Consider the following 17006-nt stretch of genomic DNA (forward strand, 5'->3'; position numbering starts at 1 on the left):
GTTTTGCCACTGGGTTTTTTGTCAAGCAAAAAAACAAAATGTGCATTTTCTGCACAGAACATTTTCCTGAAACACTTCAAGACGTGCAAATACCAGATGAGAACTGTGCAAAAATACTTGTTTTTTTTCAGCAGCAGGAACAAAATAATGAAAACTATTTATCTTCACTTCTGTGAACAATACTAGAAAGGAAACAAATGTAGGAGGGTCTTATTACCTGCTTTTTTTTGCTGTGGACATTCCAAAGGTTTTCCACTGTGGGAATAGCATTATAGACTACAGATTCATTGATTCAGTCACTAATTGGTAATTCAGTGTAAATCTCATCAGGTTTACATTAGTTCAGACTAGCAATTGGGTTTAAGCTTTTTTAATATACATATATGTGTGTGTGGGGGGGTGTTCAAATGTCTTCATCTCGAAAGAGTAAAATATGTCACAAAAATTCAAATATAAATAGATGTTTTTGATATTATTTTGTTTCAGGTAATTCCACTGCCTAAAGGAAGACCACCTTTTACTCAAAACATCAGACATTTTGTCATACCAGAAAATTTGAGGCCTGCTCAAATGCTAGGCTGTCTAAAACCACCTGGTCAGCATCTGTATTCCAGTGAAAAACAACATTTTGCCATCTTTGAAGAAGATTCCGGTGTTCCATTTGAAATTGACAGTGCTACTGGTGATCTGTATTTGTCCAAAGAACTTGATTATGAAATAGAATCTCACTACTTCTTTAGAGTTGTTGTAAATGATTATCTGAGCAGTCCTCCGACGAATAATACTGTTTTCCTCAGTATTGATGTTGAAGATCAAAATGACCATTCGCCTTCTTTCCAGAATGACTTTGTTGTAATCGGGATAGAGGAAAATGTGCCAATTGGTACTTTGCTGTACACATTTAATGCAAAAGATGAAGATGGCAGTTTTTTAAACAGTAAACTTCAGTATTCCATACATAGGAATGACTTCACTGAAAATCCATTTCTCATCCACCCTTCTTATGGTAGCTTAATTACAGCAGTTCCACTTGACAGAGAGATAACACAGTCTATTGTCTTGACAGTATGGGCAGTGGATCAGGCTGTAAATCTGACTGATCGCAGGCAAAGTTCACTGACAGCAAAAATTGTCATTTTGGATGTCAACGATAACAGTCCTCGATTTGTTTCATCTCCCGTTTCTTACATTAGAGAGGATGCAGAGGTGGGCTCATTTGTGCATCACATAGTTGCCCAGGATCCAGACCAAGGGAGGAATGGACAAGTCATGTACCATCTTCTATCAAACAGTGAAGACCAGGGCTTTGTTATAGATAAAAATACAGGTAAGATTTTTTAAAAACAAAACTAAGCTATTCAAATTCAATTGGGGATTTCAGTCATTTTTCACCTCTTGATCAAATTTTTGCAAACAAGTGGTTTTTTTAATTGTCGGTGGAGCAAGAGTGCAATGGGAGATAATGCAGCTTCAGAACAGGATGTAATTTTAAATATACATTTTAATTCATGAGTATCTCAGTTCCAGTGACAAAGCATCAAAGAGAACTGGAACAGACTGACACACAAACCATCTGTATGAACACAAATTACTAACTGTTAGATGGGACTTGTTCCACAAACCAGAACCAGAACCCTTGGTTTGAAGCTTGGTTTCTAGTCTTATTTGGAAGAGCATTTCACAGATGTGATGCCACAACCAAAAAGGTCCTCCTCCTAATAGCCACCTGGCTTGCACCTGCTGGCTGAGCAATTTGGAGTTAGGCCTCAGATGTTGACCGACATATGCAAAGACAAAGAAAGATGGCCCTTTTAAAGCACCAGGGCCCCCAAATGTTAAGGTCTTTATAGATTAAGACCGAGAACCTTGAACTGAGTCTAGAAACCTTCTGGCAAATTATGTAAAGTCAAATAAATTAGGAATAATACCTGTGATGGTGTCTGTTGCACCAGTCAGCAATCTGGCAGCAGCATTTTATACCGATTAAACTTTTTGGAACTCATTTTAAATGAGTCTAATCCAGAGACTACTAATCTGTGAATTTCTGTGACAAGGTTTACAATCAGAAAGGGTTGTAATGACCATATCAACTGGCCTGAGGGAGACCCAGTGCCACTTGCCCATGAAACATATGCTTCTGGTTGAGGAGCACTGCCAAATTGTGAACCTGTACAAGTCATTCACTGGGATGACCAGGTGAATTTCTGATGCTAAACCAGGTATAAGGCCTAACTGAAAAGGATCTGTTTCTACATAAAAATCCCTGAAGCTATTTCACTACCATTTTACATTTAATCATTTTTATTTAAATCTGAGAGCTAAAAATATGTTTTTCTCCCAATAGGGGTAATATTTTATTGACTAGAATTAACACATAAACATTTTTATGGGAAGTGTTCACAAATCTATTAGTCCCAATACGAAACCTAGCAAAACTGATTTAACCAAGCAAGATGGTTCAAAGTCCAAAACACAGGTGGAATAATCTTTTGGGGAGAAAGGGGGCATCACTCATAAGTCTAAATCTGCTTTAGACCTGACTAAACACATCAGCTCCATTAAATTTCTCTACATGTTGTTGACTCACCATTCAATCATTGATTGAGTGATTCTTTGTTGTTGTTTTTAATTGTCATCAAGTCAGCTTTGACTTATGACAATCTTATGAATGAGACACCTCTAAGTCATTCTGTTATTAACAGCCTTACTTGTAGATTCAGGTCTATGCCTTTCCTGATAAAACCTATCCACCTGTAATGCAGTCTTGCTGTTCTGCATAGAGAATGGAGCTTCTCCATCTTCTGCTTCGAATTATGTAGTCTATTTGATTTCTGTATTGTTCATCAGGTGATGGCCATGGGTGTAGAAATAATGCAGTTTGACACTACTTTAACTGCCATAGCACCATCCTACAGAATTCTGGAACTTTGTGAGGCACCATCACTCTTTAACAGCACAGGCTAAAGACAGTGTAAAACTACAAATCCCAGGATTTCATATGCTGTAACTAAAGCACTTAAAGTGGTGTAAAATTTACAGTGTAGCTGCACCCCGTGTATATGGTTGACTCTTGGTTGCCTGAAGAATGTGTTTGCCTTAAACAAATTTGATCTACTCTAGTTGAAACTAAACAACAGGATTCTAGCTTTAGAGATGGTACAGTCGGTCCTTCTTATATACAGATTTCTTATACATGGATTCAAGCATCCACGGTTTGAAAATGTTCAAAAAAAGTATACATTTCAAATATCAAACCTTGATTTTCCATTTTTATAAGAAACATCATTTTGCTGTGTCATTGCATTTAATGAGACTTGTGCATCCACAGATTATATTATCCACGGGGGATCTTGGAACCAAACACCAGCGTATAACAAGGGTCCATTGTATTTCAGAAAGGATTTTTTTAATGCTCTTTTGCATACAAAGTGCAATATTTGTATAGAAAGCTACACAATGTTTTTACATTTGGATCTTTGGGATCTAAAAACATTCATTCACTTCTAAACTATAGGCTGAGCTTACCATTGATTTCACATAACATCTTTGAACTGAGTGATAGTAATGTATTGCTGAAACAATTAATATTAATTTCTCCTCTTACAATAGGAGTGCTAAGTACTGTCATTGCTTTGGACCATGAACGCCGAGAATATTACAACTTGACAGTTGTAGCCCTTGATGATGGCACTCCAGCTCTGTCTGCAACTCAGAGTCTGACAGTAATTGTCCTTGATGTAAATGATGAGGCACCAATATTTACAAAAACTGTGTATGAAGCATCTATCTATGAAAATACAGCTCCAGGAGCAGTTGTCATCAAAGTTGAAGCCACAGATAAAGATTCAGGTAACTGGCTTTCTAAACAAACAAACATTCAAATGTTACCTTCAGACAGAAAAAAAGTTAGCATATTTGCATTCCCTTTTGATTTGTACAGTTTCAAGTTCTGAAGGTAAAAGCTGATCTTTTGTCTCGGATAATGAATCCAGATTTAACACAGGAACCCTTGCCAATATTTCACAGTGGTTCACCTTGTCCATATTATCCCTTGTTCAGTTCTCTAGTGTAAATTCATGCTCATGTGGCTTTGTTGAAAGAGACAATTTCTGTTTACCAAACAAAGAGTGAAAGTGTCTTGTTTTTTTCTTATTTTTACTAGTCTCCCGCCTTCTACTTCTTCCTCTTTACTCCTAAGAAATTTTTAATGCAGATGAACTACTGTTTTCAAGCTACTGGACAAATAAACCCTAGGACAGTGGTGGGAATCATACAGCCCTCCAAGTATCGCTGGATTGCATTCCTTACTATTGACTATGTTAGCTGAGGTTGCTGGGACTTAGAGTTACACAACATCTGGAGGGCTGCATCATCACCATCCTTATTTACTTATATCCCACTATTTCCCCAATCTGGGATTAAAGGTTTCTTACAATTACACACACACACACACACACTTAAAACACATAAGAAGACATAAGTAAAAAAGCTCACTAAAAGATATTGTTAAAATGAAATTAAACTGTCTGTAGAATTAAAAGAATTAAAAAACAAACCCATTTTAATAACAAGACAAAAAGTTAATTTAAAAAAACCCCACTCTGTTAAAAGCCCCTGCAGCCAGTTCCTAAAAGCCAGTTGAAGTAGAAGAGTTTTCATTTGCCACCAGAACAACAAAAAGGGAGCCATCATAGCCTCCCTAGTTCTGTTTTAGGAAATGAATAAGAGTTCAATCCTGGCAAAGATGCTAGGATTATGGTTCTGTATCCTAGAGGTGTTTCCAGACAGATGATCCCTAGTCCTGTGTGAAAGCAATGCAACTATTTTGTATGTCCCTCCTTAACCATTTCCCCTAGTTGAAAAAAATATCAGGGGAGACTAGTGTTTTTCAGACTAGCAGGGATAAACTCCAAGTATCTGGAGGGAAGAAGCGAAGTTCCATGGAGGGGTAAGGTCATGTCTTTTTCCTCATACACACTGGAGATTTATAAATTGAATGCCCTAGGAACTGTATCTTACTCTGTCACACTGGATTTGTGACAATAGTGTTCTCACTGTTCAGGGAGCCCTGCACTGAGTCACTGATGCATATTCATTGAAAAGTGATAGAGGTTTTTTTTTTTAAATGACATGCTAATAATAATTGTAATCATGCATTAATTTCATCTGGCCAGAGTGGGGCACTGTAATCCCAGTGTTTTCCCCACCTCTGAAAAGCTGAGAAGGAATTGTGAACAAGGCAGTGTGTGAACCTTTTTAGTACAAAAAGTAACTGAATGTGTATTTTATGAGCTTCCAAAATGCTAAGGTTAAAAAGTGAAGCTGGAACTTTTACTAAGAAAAACAAAAATGCAGAAACAATTCCAAGTTGAAGCCTAGGTATGTTTGCTAGTTACCCATTAATTTCCATGGAAGTTACATCTGCACACAAAATGACTGAGATGACAGAATGACCACTGGACCCATAAAGTTTCATCAGCACTGGAGGCCTTACATCTGGGCCAGTCTTGGCAAAATGGAAGGTATTGGCTGGGACTTATTCTTCTGTCATAGTGGCCTTTGTGGCTAACATTGCTGTTCTCCCAGAAGAGTAATTTTGAGATGATTCCTATAGAAGCATGCACATGAAAACATTATATTGGAATTAATTGTCCTGGGGGATCCCAGCAAGTTGCTCATGGGATTCCCTGAAGTAGCCATATCAAAAATAATGTTTTCCATGTGTAATCTTGCAAAAGCATCAGACTGAAAATGCTCTCATGGAGGGGAATTTGCTATTACTGGCCACTACACTTGGGCAGTAGTTATATATCAGTAAAGTCTGAAAAACTTCACAAACCAAGTTACTTGTAAGTGAGGCATCAGTTTGTTGAACCTTTGTGTTTGGTTTGCATCATTTTTATGTTACTACGAAGTATTGACAGTGTGAGCAATACAGTATTACTTAAGGCACAAATGTGAATGCATTTTTCAAGAAATGGGGTTTTATCAGATCTTTGGTTTTTAACTACAGCTGCCCAAGAAATCCTTTAGCTCCTAGTTCTAATGTAATGCAAAGCACAGATATGCTAATCAATCATCATTTAAAAGGAAACAACATAATAGCTACTGATATCAATACCGATAATGACTCATTGCTGCTCTTAAATGTTTAGTCTTTAAAGGCAGGACACCAACTGAACTGAGCTTCTAAGTAATTAAAGTGCATCAGGACAATAAAATGTTATGGCATACCCATTTCTTTCAGAAAGAACCATAGTTTTACATGATCTGCACAGTCAAAGACTTTCCTGAATCCAGCTTAGACAATTTCTTGCTTTATATGTAGTAAAAGTCTTTGTTGAAGAATTTTGTGCACCACTTAAACTGAATGTGAGAGTAATACAATGGTCCCATGGTTACTACACTCTCTAATGTCCCCTTTCATGGGGATTGGAATGTGTATTGAGTGCTTCCAATCTGTAGGCCAGTCTTTTGTTTTCAATATTTGTTGACAGTTTAGTTAAAACATCCTCTACTGCTCGAAGCAGCTCTATTGGTATGCCACCTGTTCCTGGTGATTTATTTCTCCCAGGTCCAGATTCTACAGGGATATTCATCAAGTTGTATCTTGAAAGAATAGTTGGTTTAGTGTTCTTGTTTAGCTTTATTCTAAATTTTAGTATTAGCAGTTCATGGTCTGTACCATAGTTTGCTCCTGGTCTTGTTTTTGCATCAAGAATTTAGTTTCTCATTCTTCTGCTTCCAATTATGTAGTCTGTTTTATTTCTGTATTGGCCATCAGTGGATGTGCACATATACAGTTGCCTCTTTCCTTGCTTGAAGAATGTGTTTGTGATGAACAAACTGTTGGCCTCACAAAATTCAGTCGGTTGATCTCCTTCTTTTCTTGATCCTAGGCCAAATTTTCTTACAGTCTTTTGGACTTCAGCTCCCCTTGGCCCTAAATTAAGAAAGCCTTCTGCTTTTTGCAGCTCCTTTTTGTGCCCTCGAAAGGCCGGATCGGGTCTGCGGCATGAGGTTGCTGCAGCCTGGATACAGTTAGGAAAGGGGCAGCATCCCACTGCCCCTTAGGGGCTGTATCTACAGCCTCTGAGTTTATAGTGTGTTCTAAACAACACTCTTTTAAAAATGTTATAAAACAATGATTATACACACACACACACACACACACACACACACACACACACACACACAATTATACCATTAGCCACATTGCTACTTGTAATTGTCCTCTGCTCTACCCCAGTTTGAGTGCCCGTCTGACCTGGGAATTTTATCTTCAACACTATCTCTTGTTTCATTTTGTATTGTCTCATCATAGGATTTTTATGATAAAAGATATTCAAAAGGGGTTTACTGTGCTGCTTTCTGTGTAGTACTAACAAGTGTTAGCTATAGTGCCACTGCTTTTGTCTCTGAGAGGTCCTCTATCAGTAGCACCCTCCACTACTATTGCTCTTGCCCAGTAACTGTTTGACACATATATTCTGGCTCCTCAGCAAAAGCCTTTCTGACATGAGAGACCCTTCCTGCTACTGTGAGCATAGTAGTCTCTTGCCTAACAGGAGTACACAATACCACCACCCTGGAAAAATAGTACCATTGGTGGGGTTAATAGTCTTACAGGTCATGAATTGGATAAATGTCTAAAAAACCAACAACATTTTGTTAATGCAAATTTCTCTCCCTCCTCATCAAAGGTGATTTCTGATGCAGTATAAGTCAGTCTGGATTCACATAACTCATGAGACAGAAGGGGTTTTGTAGATTTTATGTTTGAATTTATGTTTCTCTTAAAATTCATTTCTAAAGCTACAGTGACTTTGTTTTTCAATCAAATAATGCAGAAGGGATTTTGTAAAAGCAATCAAAGTTGTTGTAGTAAAAATGGATCTAGGAAGTCTATCTAGCAAACCAATACCAAGGCTGTTAGTACTGTAGTTGATATGTTTACAATTTATTGAGTTCCCTTTTGTATTTTAAGGAATCAATTCCCTGCTTCAATATGAAATTTTGCCAGGACCTGGATATGAGACTTTTCAAATAAACTCAAAGACTGGAGAGATTACAACACTCATTGCCCTTGACAGGGAGACTCAAGAGTTCTTTACTATTAAAGGTAAAACTACAGATTTGCTGCATTAAGAATTTGGTATTGTTGACTTCAGATTAATGACATTACATGTATTCTTCAAAGACTGAATGTTGCTTTTAAATTTAATTTTTAAATGAGATCTGCATTGATGAAATTTTCAGCAGTTTGATTGCAACAAAACTAATGAGACAATAAGCATATAGTATTTAGAAATTAAAAAGTGCATTTTTAAGAGTACAGTTTGATGTTCTAATATTATGTACAGTTTAATGTTCTGATAGTATTGATATTATTGATTAGCAGTGTAACTTCCATTGCTGTTATAAATTAGCTCTCATATGTGCCTTCCTGTTCAGTGCTGGTCCAAGACAGTGGAACTCCCATTTTATCCAGTATAACATCTGTCATCTTTAGAGTACTGGATGAAAATGACCATACACCCAAGTTTCTTCTTCCAAATTATGAAATTCAAATTATGGAAAACCAAGAGCCTTCAACTATCATGACTGTGCTGGCTGTGGATAAAGATGCTTTTGATAATGGAACAGTGCAGTACCAAATAATTGGTAAGGTGAAATGTTTTATCATGTCAGTTATAATAATAAAAAAAAAATCTGATGTTACCCAGCCAATCCTTGAAAGTTTCACATTTCCTTTACTATTTTAGTATTTTAATTCTTCAGTACATTAAACTAATTTATATAGAACTTATGCCCTTCTATGGCTAAATCATTATATTCTATAAGCCAAGAATTTCCCAAAGTTACATACTTTTTCTCCCCCTCAAAGAATTGTATTCTTTCTCTAATTTACCAGAAGCTTTAACAGCTCTGTGAGCATAGTTTAGAATCTAACTCTTCCTTCCCAACCTGATAACACTCAGATATTTTGGACTTCAGCTCCCCTTGGCCCTAAATTCATAAGGCCTTCTGCAAGTAAGCAGTTCAGACATCTGGCTGAAGTAATCTCCCTTCTGTGGCAGCCAGAGAAATAGAAAGAGGAGATGTCAGAAAACAAGGCAGGTAGTGTGGGGAGAGAGACAGCTAGATAAATATTTATTATGGTCACAGACCAGGTGTGAGGAGGGAGAAAGGTTGCATCTGCAGTTGCACTGCAGAAATAATGCAGTTTGATGCTGCTTTAACTGCCATGGCTCAATGTTATGAAATCCTGGGATTTGTAGTGTGTTTGGGCACTAGAGCTCCCTGACAGAGAAGGCTAAGTGTCTCACAAAACTACAGAGCCCAGAATTCCATAGCATTGCTCTATGTCAAAGTAGTGTCAAACTGAGTTATCTCTGCAGTGCAGATGCAGCCAGAAAAGAGGAGAGTTCTTTTAGTTCTGGCCTACCCCCTGCAGTTTCTAACAGATTGAAATGCACCCCCTGAGAATTTGTTCAACAGAGAAAAGGATTCCCCACTCTTACCATAATGAGAGTGCTGGGAGTTTTGTGTGAACAAAATAATAATTATTTTTTTCTGTTTTAAAGGTGGAAATGTTAGAGGCTACTTTGCATTGCACAAAACCTCAGGAGACCTCTTCACCACTTGCAGCTTAGACAGAGAGGTTGACAGCAATTTCACCTTGGTTATTGAATGTTTTGACCTGGGCAGTCCACCAAGAAGTTCTGTCACCCAACTACAGATCACAGTCCTGGATGAAAATGACAACAGCCCCTTGTTTTTGAAGAGCCATTATCATACAACCGTAAGAGAAGATGTTGGGGAAGGTTCAGCAGTTGTTAAATTGCTGGCAGTGGATGCAGATGAGGGTCTAAATGGACAGGTCATGTATTCTCTTACTGATGACACCTTTGGCATGTTTGCTATTGACAGAGTTACTGGAGCTGTAATTACTACTAAACCCCTTGACCGAGAAAGAAAATCTCAATATGTCCTTAAGGCTGTTGCAACAGACTCTGGTGTCCTGGGACCCAGGAGCTCAAGTGTTAGCATTGTTGTGCATATTGATGATGTCAATGACAACAGTCCTTTTTTCCTACAAAATCCTGTCAAACTATATATATCAACTCAAACGCCTATAAATCATACAATAGCAACTGTAAGAGCCAATGATATAGACCTTGGGCTGAATGGGGCTGTGAATTTTATGTTTGTGACACCAGAAACCATGTTTGAGTTGAACTCAAACACAGGAGAAATTTCTCTGCAGAAACCTGTACTCCATGAAGGTTTTGTTGCTCACTTTTTGATAGCAGCTTCAGATCAAGGTGTGCCAGCAAGAACAGCTACTGCACTTTTGTCTGTTCATTCTGAAGCACAGACAGAGATGATTTCATTTAGCCATGCCCAGTATGAAGCAGTGGTTCCTGAAAATAGTAAAACAGGTGAGTAGCCATAATTTGTACCATAATTTAGTACATTGAATTATGTACAGTGGGCTCTTGGTATTTGCTAGTTTTGGTTCCAGGGCTCCCTGTGGGTACCAAAATCTATGGATGCTCAGGGCTCATTAAATATATTGGCATAGTAAAATAGTGTCCCTTATGTAAAATAGCAAAATCAAAGTTTGCTTTTTGAAATTATATATTATATTTTCAAGCCATGCATGGTGGATAAAGAATCTGTGGATACAGAGGGCCAACTGTATTTCTGCACTGCAGACAGTTCTGTATCATCTGGAGCATCACAAGTGGTGAAATTTCACAAAGACCTTCTTAAAGGAAACGGGATCAGTTACAGTTTAGGGCTTAATCCTGAGTTTCTTTTGCAAAACCATTCCTATAGATCCGGTGTAATTAACTTCCTGGAAAGAAGAAATGTAGGGGGAGCTAGAGTATAATATATAGTTCCCTGTTCCCTCTCCATCCTTTTGGCTTTTCATTATCCCAGTAGGCCCAGGGTCCTAGGGGCTTTACATGAGACCCTATGTCCACTTCTCTTATATCATCTCTTATACCATCCGAGGACAGCCATGTGACTTTGGGCTATCTCTTTCTTCATTCACCTTTTCTCTTTCTCTCTTTTAAAGACTATTTTGTCTGATGATAAAACTTTGGTTTCAAAATCTTGCAAATCTTGGGTATTTTAGTTGTTCCAATAAAGTTATTACCTCAACATAGATCTTGGAAACTGAAGAAACTTGCATTGTAGTGTTCTGGATTCCTCAAAACAAAATCCTAACTGGATCATGTTTCTGTTAGTTGCTCAGGTGTATTTCTGGGCCTATCGTCCAGATCAGTTGCTGTTATGTTAAACATAATTTATCATGTGAGGTGTACACACACGTGCTCGCGCACACACACACACACATGTATATGTGTGTGTGTGTGTGTGTAAATTTATCATGCGAGATTTACACACACATGTGCACACACATATACGGCAAGTCTTATTTTCCAACTTTGTCAAAACCACATTGAAAATAGTTTTTCAAAATCATTCCACTCATTATAGATAAAAGTATGTGTAGAACTAGGCAAAGCAATCTAACCCCTCCCCCCCCCCCCAAATCCACAAAGTGATGGAGTTTACAATGGGATTGAGAGCTAACAAGGTGCCATGCCTACTCCTAGTTACAGTATTTGCAGAGTGCTCTGCAGGTATAATCTAATAGTAGCAGTGTCATCCTTGGCAGTGGAAGAAGTATATGATGAAGGTGGCTTTGGATCCTTTGTGCCCCTTTACTGCTGGCTTGGCTTCTTTAGGAGAGGGGACTTGTTACAGAAAGGAGCCACTCAACTGAGAAAACCTCCTTTCTCATTCTATGAGCTGGTGGGGGTTTGGAAGTGGTAGATGGTTCAGCACATTGCTTCCACTCACCTTAGGATTGCTTTTTAGGGCTACCGTCCTAAGGACACTTGCTTGGGATGAAGGCACATTGAAATCAATAGAATCTGTGCTTAGATTTAAAAAGTTAAAAATGAATTGGGTTACACAACTCTCAGTGCACAAAACATGCAGCAGCTTTGTGTATCTTGTATTATTTAAACACTACCATTGATAGAATGTTCAATTCTATGGTACCTTTAACTGCATAATTTGTTCAAATTTGTTGGAACATTAAATTTGCCTGTTCAGTGTCTTCCCATTGACAGCACACCTTTACAGTTTTAATCGGAGGTACTGTGTTTGTTCATCTAGATGATTAATAGTAACTAGTTAAAACCTTTCTCATAAATTCTAGCGTGTGTGCATATAATTTACTTCTTATTTTAAAGGCAATCATTTTGATTTGTCTACATTTAAATCTCTTGAGCACCATTTTTGCTTTAACCTTTGTATTACTTGCCTGAACCATAACCCTGTTTGAACCATGAGTTTGTTCATTTGGAAAGAAGATGCTTTTAACCACAGCTTTTATTTTTATTTTTATTTTTGCTTTCTTCCCCCCCACCCCTTTTTGCTCCACTAAACAGGTTTGTGACTTTTTAACCAATATATCTATGTTGAAACTCTGTCGTGTTTTCCCAAGATTAATACCAGCAGGTTCCTTGCACAAATGGTTCCCCTCCCTTCTTTGTTCCTGATTTTATTTACAAGATTTTTAGTAGATGAACATATAGTGATTAGAACTCTATGAATTAATCTGATACTGAAACAAAGTGTTACAAATAAGACCTTGTAAGGGGTGCAGCTTGACATTATAGAAATGTGGTTATGGTTAAGAGGTGAAACACATTGCTTCTGAATAGTAATAGACATAAATAAGGATAATAAGAAATCTTGGGGGTAAACCACAGTGAAACAGGGTAAGCAGTGTCTTGTTTTCATATGGAAATAGCTGGCTATAGTAGAGCAACTGTTTGCAGGATAAGGTCTACAAGAACCCTCCCCAGTCTGGTGCTCTTTACCCATCACCACAACCAGTATGGCTGTTGGTTGTGCTGGTTGTGCATGGTGGGACCTGTAGCCCAACGCATCTGGTGAGAGTATCAGCTCGAAAAAACCTCTCTATCTTTGCTCTTTTGAACCTGGTACAAGGGAAAATATACATAAACTATTTTTTTTTAGAAATTAATCCCCGTAACTTTAACTAATATTCAAGGACACACCCATATTTACTTTATTTTGTATACCTGACCATTTTGGGTTTTTAAAATGTATGTACCATTTCAAATCATTCATGTTTTTTGTTGGTAATTTCAAATAAACATTAGGATTTTTGATATACCCTGGTTCATAGATGTTATCGCATACGTGGCTGGTTTAGAAGCAAATAGGGAGACAATTTAACACTAGCTGCAAGCCAAGCTACAAACTACATTTCATTGCTGCCTCCAAATGTAAATCTGTTTGTATTTACTGAATATAATAAAATCTCATTTGGAAAAGGTCAATGTATAGTAACCTGAATCCATCACAACTGATTAAAATCAGTTGCCATGTTACAAAATTGGTTTCACAACTGGCTAAAATTTTGAAAGCTTTAATCTTGATAAATCTTGATGAAATCTTAACAAAAACTTGTCTTGGTAAATGTTTTTTAAACTTAGTCACAGTTAAACGTGGTGTGTTTAGTTAGAATAATGTCTCATATTTTGTTTATTCCTCCTACTTGCACTGCAAACAGAATGGTTGTTTATTTCATGCTCTTTGAATGATAGGTCAGTTCTCATCTGATTTAGGGATTTCTGTGGATGGGATATTTCTTTTGATGTTAATAACAAACTGTGCATATCTCTTTGAAACATCTCGAGGCTAATTCTCACCACACCAAAAAAGTATAAGTAGTGTAGTTTTTGACCTTTTCTCTTTGAACAGCATGAACACCCCTTTCACTCTTAATCAGAGTTTGGGGCAGTTGGGGGCCAAGAAAAGTAAAATTCTTAAGCTTTGCCATAAGTACATATCACAAACTGTTTTTAAATGTTTCATTTCAAAAAGCAGTTTGCCATATGGCCCATAGATTATTGAAATGAGACCTTCTTTCTCACAGTGGCATTGTCAAAAGATTCATTGTCACACTTTTAGTAGGAAAGTATAAGAAATCTACTCATTCAAACTTCTCTCCATCATTTTGAAGTACCATATGTCTCTGTGGCTCAGAACCAAAACCTTAAGAAAGTGCCACTCTTCTCCTTCTAGAGTTTGTAAAAACCACTCCGCTGGGTATCACCTCTTCCATGTCCTCATCTCATCTTTTCTCTCCTCTACCTTACTCATAGACATAGATATTTGCCTGCCTCAATAACACTAAGTGTCAAATATGCACTCATGGTATGTGCTGATCTTAGCATTTGCTAGGTCGTATACTGTACTCACCTACACTTGCAAACATTACATTCTGTCTTACACCATCTTTCACCAATAATCACTTTTGCATAGAGATAATTCAGAGGGAAAGAAAACATAAGAATGAATAGAAGGAAATAAAAGAGGAGTAAACAATTCCTGTGCCTGTTTTGAAATTAATTTTAAATTAGAAAGAAGGAGAGTACAGCAGAACCTCTTCAAGCAAACCCACAGAACACAAGAATAGGACTATGGAGACCCACTCATCCCAATTTCCTATGTGTTTAAAAACTGTTAATGGGCCTGAACAGACAGGCCAAAATAAAACTGCTTCAGGTCACTTTGGAGTTATGCTGTTTCAATGATGCATGTGTTCTAAGAGTCCGGAAGCTGCCCCAAAGCCATGTTCCAATCCTAAGGACTGGAGCGCAGCTTTGGTGCAGCTTTTGGCCTCTTGAGATGCATGTGTCATTTAAACAGCATACCTCCAAAGTGACCCGAAGCAGCTTCATTTTCGCCTGTCTATTCAGGCCCAATGTGTCTTAAATTCTTAGTGTTAGTGAATCCCAAAACCCTTCTTAATCTTTGTTATTTTCCTCTGTCTTGTTCAGATTTTAGACCAGAATCTTATTTGCTAAAATACAGATTGCTAATATTCTAGAATTAGTCTGATGAATAAACTTGGTTTGTTAGTCTGTCCAGAATTATTTAAAGGCAAGAATAATTAATGTTCATACTATGTCAGCATATAAACAATGTGAAAGGAGATGGATAGGAAATGGATAGCTAAGCAATCACCTTGCATGAAATATATGAATTGTTGGTCCAACTTTTAGTCACCGAAAAATATTCTTGTTTTTGTAGGTACTTCTGTTCTCACTGTAACTGCTTATGACCATAGTTTGATGGGAAAGAATTTAAAGTACCGAATCATCAGTGAACATGAAGATATTTTCTCCATTCATCCCATCATGGGTAAAATAGCTTATTTATCTGCATCTGTTCTAAAATCATTTGAGGCTTTGGTAAAATATTTTTCACATTGGAATTGTGATTGCTTTCTATAAACATTATTTCAGTGGTTAGTGTTAGTTTATTTAAGTGCCTTTGAAAGCTGGATTTTGGCATTTAAACCTAACAGAGATGTGCTCTTAAAATGAAACCTTGATAGGAATTGTTTCCTTCCACATGATACTAGTGCCAGAGCTGAGGTCAGTTAGGCCTCTCCCTTTCAGTGGAAAAGAAAAGTCTGGATAGATTATGGTTAAAGTTTGGTAAGTTTGCAGGAGTTTTATTACAATGACCCTAAGGTGAATCTATTATGGCGCTTTCTCAGCTCCATTTGCAGCTGCTGTTCTCTGAGGCTGAGAGTCTATGATTTACCCAGTGGGTTTCTATTGCCAAGCATGGATTTGAACTTTGGTCTCCCAGAATCTTGACCAGCACTGAAACCACCACACCCTGCTGGCTCTCTTTGCAGGAATTACTGTCCTTTAAAAGAACTCTTTTTCATTCTTACTTTACTATAGTGATAAAAGTATAAAAGTATTAAAACTATAAAAAGGTAGCCCTTAGGTGCCATCACTTCTGTCTTCAAGTTATATAACTATTTGGAGTCTACAGAGGAAATATTTTGAAATGGGCTTTATTATATTGTGTTGCAAACCCACATTAATAAAATTCAAAGTGCTCAAAATTACAGAAATCCAACAAAGTTGCAAATGCTTCCTTTATTTAATCAGTACAATATGACTGCAACCGTTTTTTTTCCCTTCAAATTTTTGCTTCGATAAAATCAAATCTATTAATCCCATTATGAGAAGTATTGTTCCCTGAAATGGTGAAAAACACCCGTGTGCCATGGCATGTGATTTTTCTTACTTGTATGATGACCCCAAGGTGAATCTATTTAGTGTGCTTTGTTTTATGATTGTTCATTGTAAAGTAAATATGGCTTTATTTTCATGTTTGTTGCTCAGACACACCTTTCTGAGGAAATGCTGTTGAGGAAGGAAAAATGTGCATTCCTTTTAACATCTGATGTAACCATGTTGTAGTTATATGCTGTCAAGTCAATGTCAATTTATTTATTTTATATCCCACTTTTCTCCCATCAGGGACCCAAAGCAGCTCACACCCTACTTTAACCCTACTTTAAAACAATACAGTTAAAACATTCTGAAATACAAAAATTAAAAAAGCATTGAATACAGTAAACCTATGAATGAGAATCTCCAAGAGCCCTGGTCACCTCCTTTTCTGGTGGTTGTATTTGCCTGCCAAGAGCTCCAACAAATAGAGGTTACCAAAGTGTGGAGTGTGGCCCACATTCACTCTCCTGTTCATTTTGGGGGAGCCCAGGGGCCCTATGCTCTGATATGCAGTTTTTCTAGATATAAGGAGTTTTTGCATTCAGAAAATTCAGGTTGCCATCAACAGACTGTGAAATGGTACAACTCTAGTCTCAAGATATCTGTGAGACGTCATTCTAATATCCCATGCAAAATGGCTGTAAAATCTCTTCTCAATCTCACTAGACTACAAGGAAAGGCAAACTGTGGATCATTTTTATACCAGCACTGTTCCACTTTGAGGCATGATGATGCAAATGTATAGAGAAGATTCTGATTATGTAATGTAGGGGAGTGTTTGGGAAAGTTACCTTTGGACTACAACTACCAGAATTCCTGACATAGCACGACAGTACTTGGATG

The 17006-nt window shown here is 37.4% G+C and overlaps 1 protein-coding gene across 1 annotated transcript in view; it reads left to right on the forward strand.

Moving 5' to 3' along the window:
* The window catches only part of DCHS2 (dachsous cadherin-related 2), a 123378-nt gene that overhangs the window by 88505 nt on the left and 17867 nt on the right, over positions 1 to 17006 (forward strand). The window contains 6 exon segments of the mRNA XM_089527233.1: positions 487 to 1327; positions 3610 to 3849; positions 7988 to 8122; positions 8455 to 8664; positions 9588 to 10445; positions 15157 to 15267. Of these exon segments, the coding sequence (XP_089383359.1) occupies positions 487 to 1327; positions 3610 to 3849; positions 7988 to 8122; positions 8455 to 8664; positions 9588 to 10445; positions 15157 to 15267 (2395 nt within the window).

Source organism: Sceloporus occidentalis, unplaced genomic scaffold (assembly GCF_023333645.1).
Source record: "Sceloporus occidentalis isolate IW3139 unplaced genomic scaffold, rSceOcc1.0.p SCAF_5, whole genome shotgun sequence".
NCBI lineage: Eukaryota > Metazoa > Chordata > Lepidosauria > Squamata > Phrynosomatidae > Sceloporus > Sceloporus occidentalis.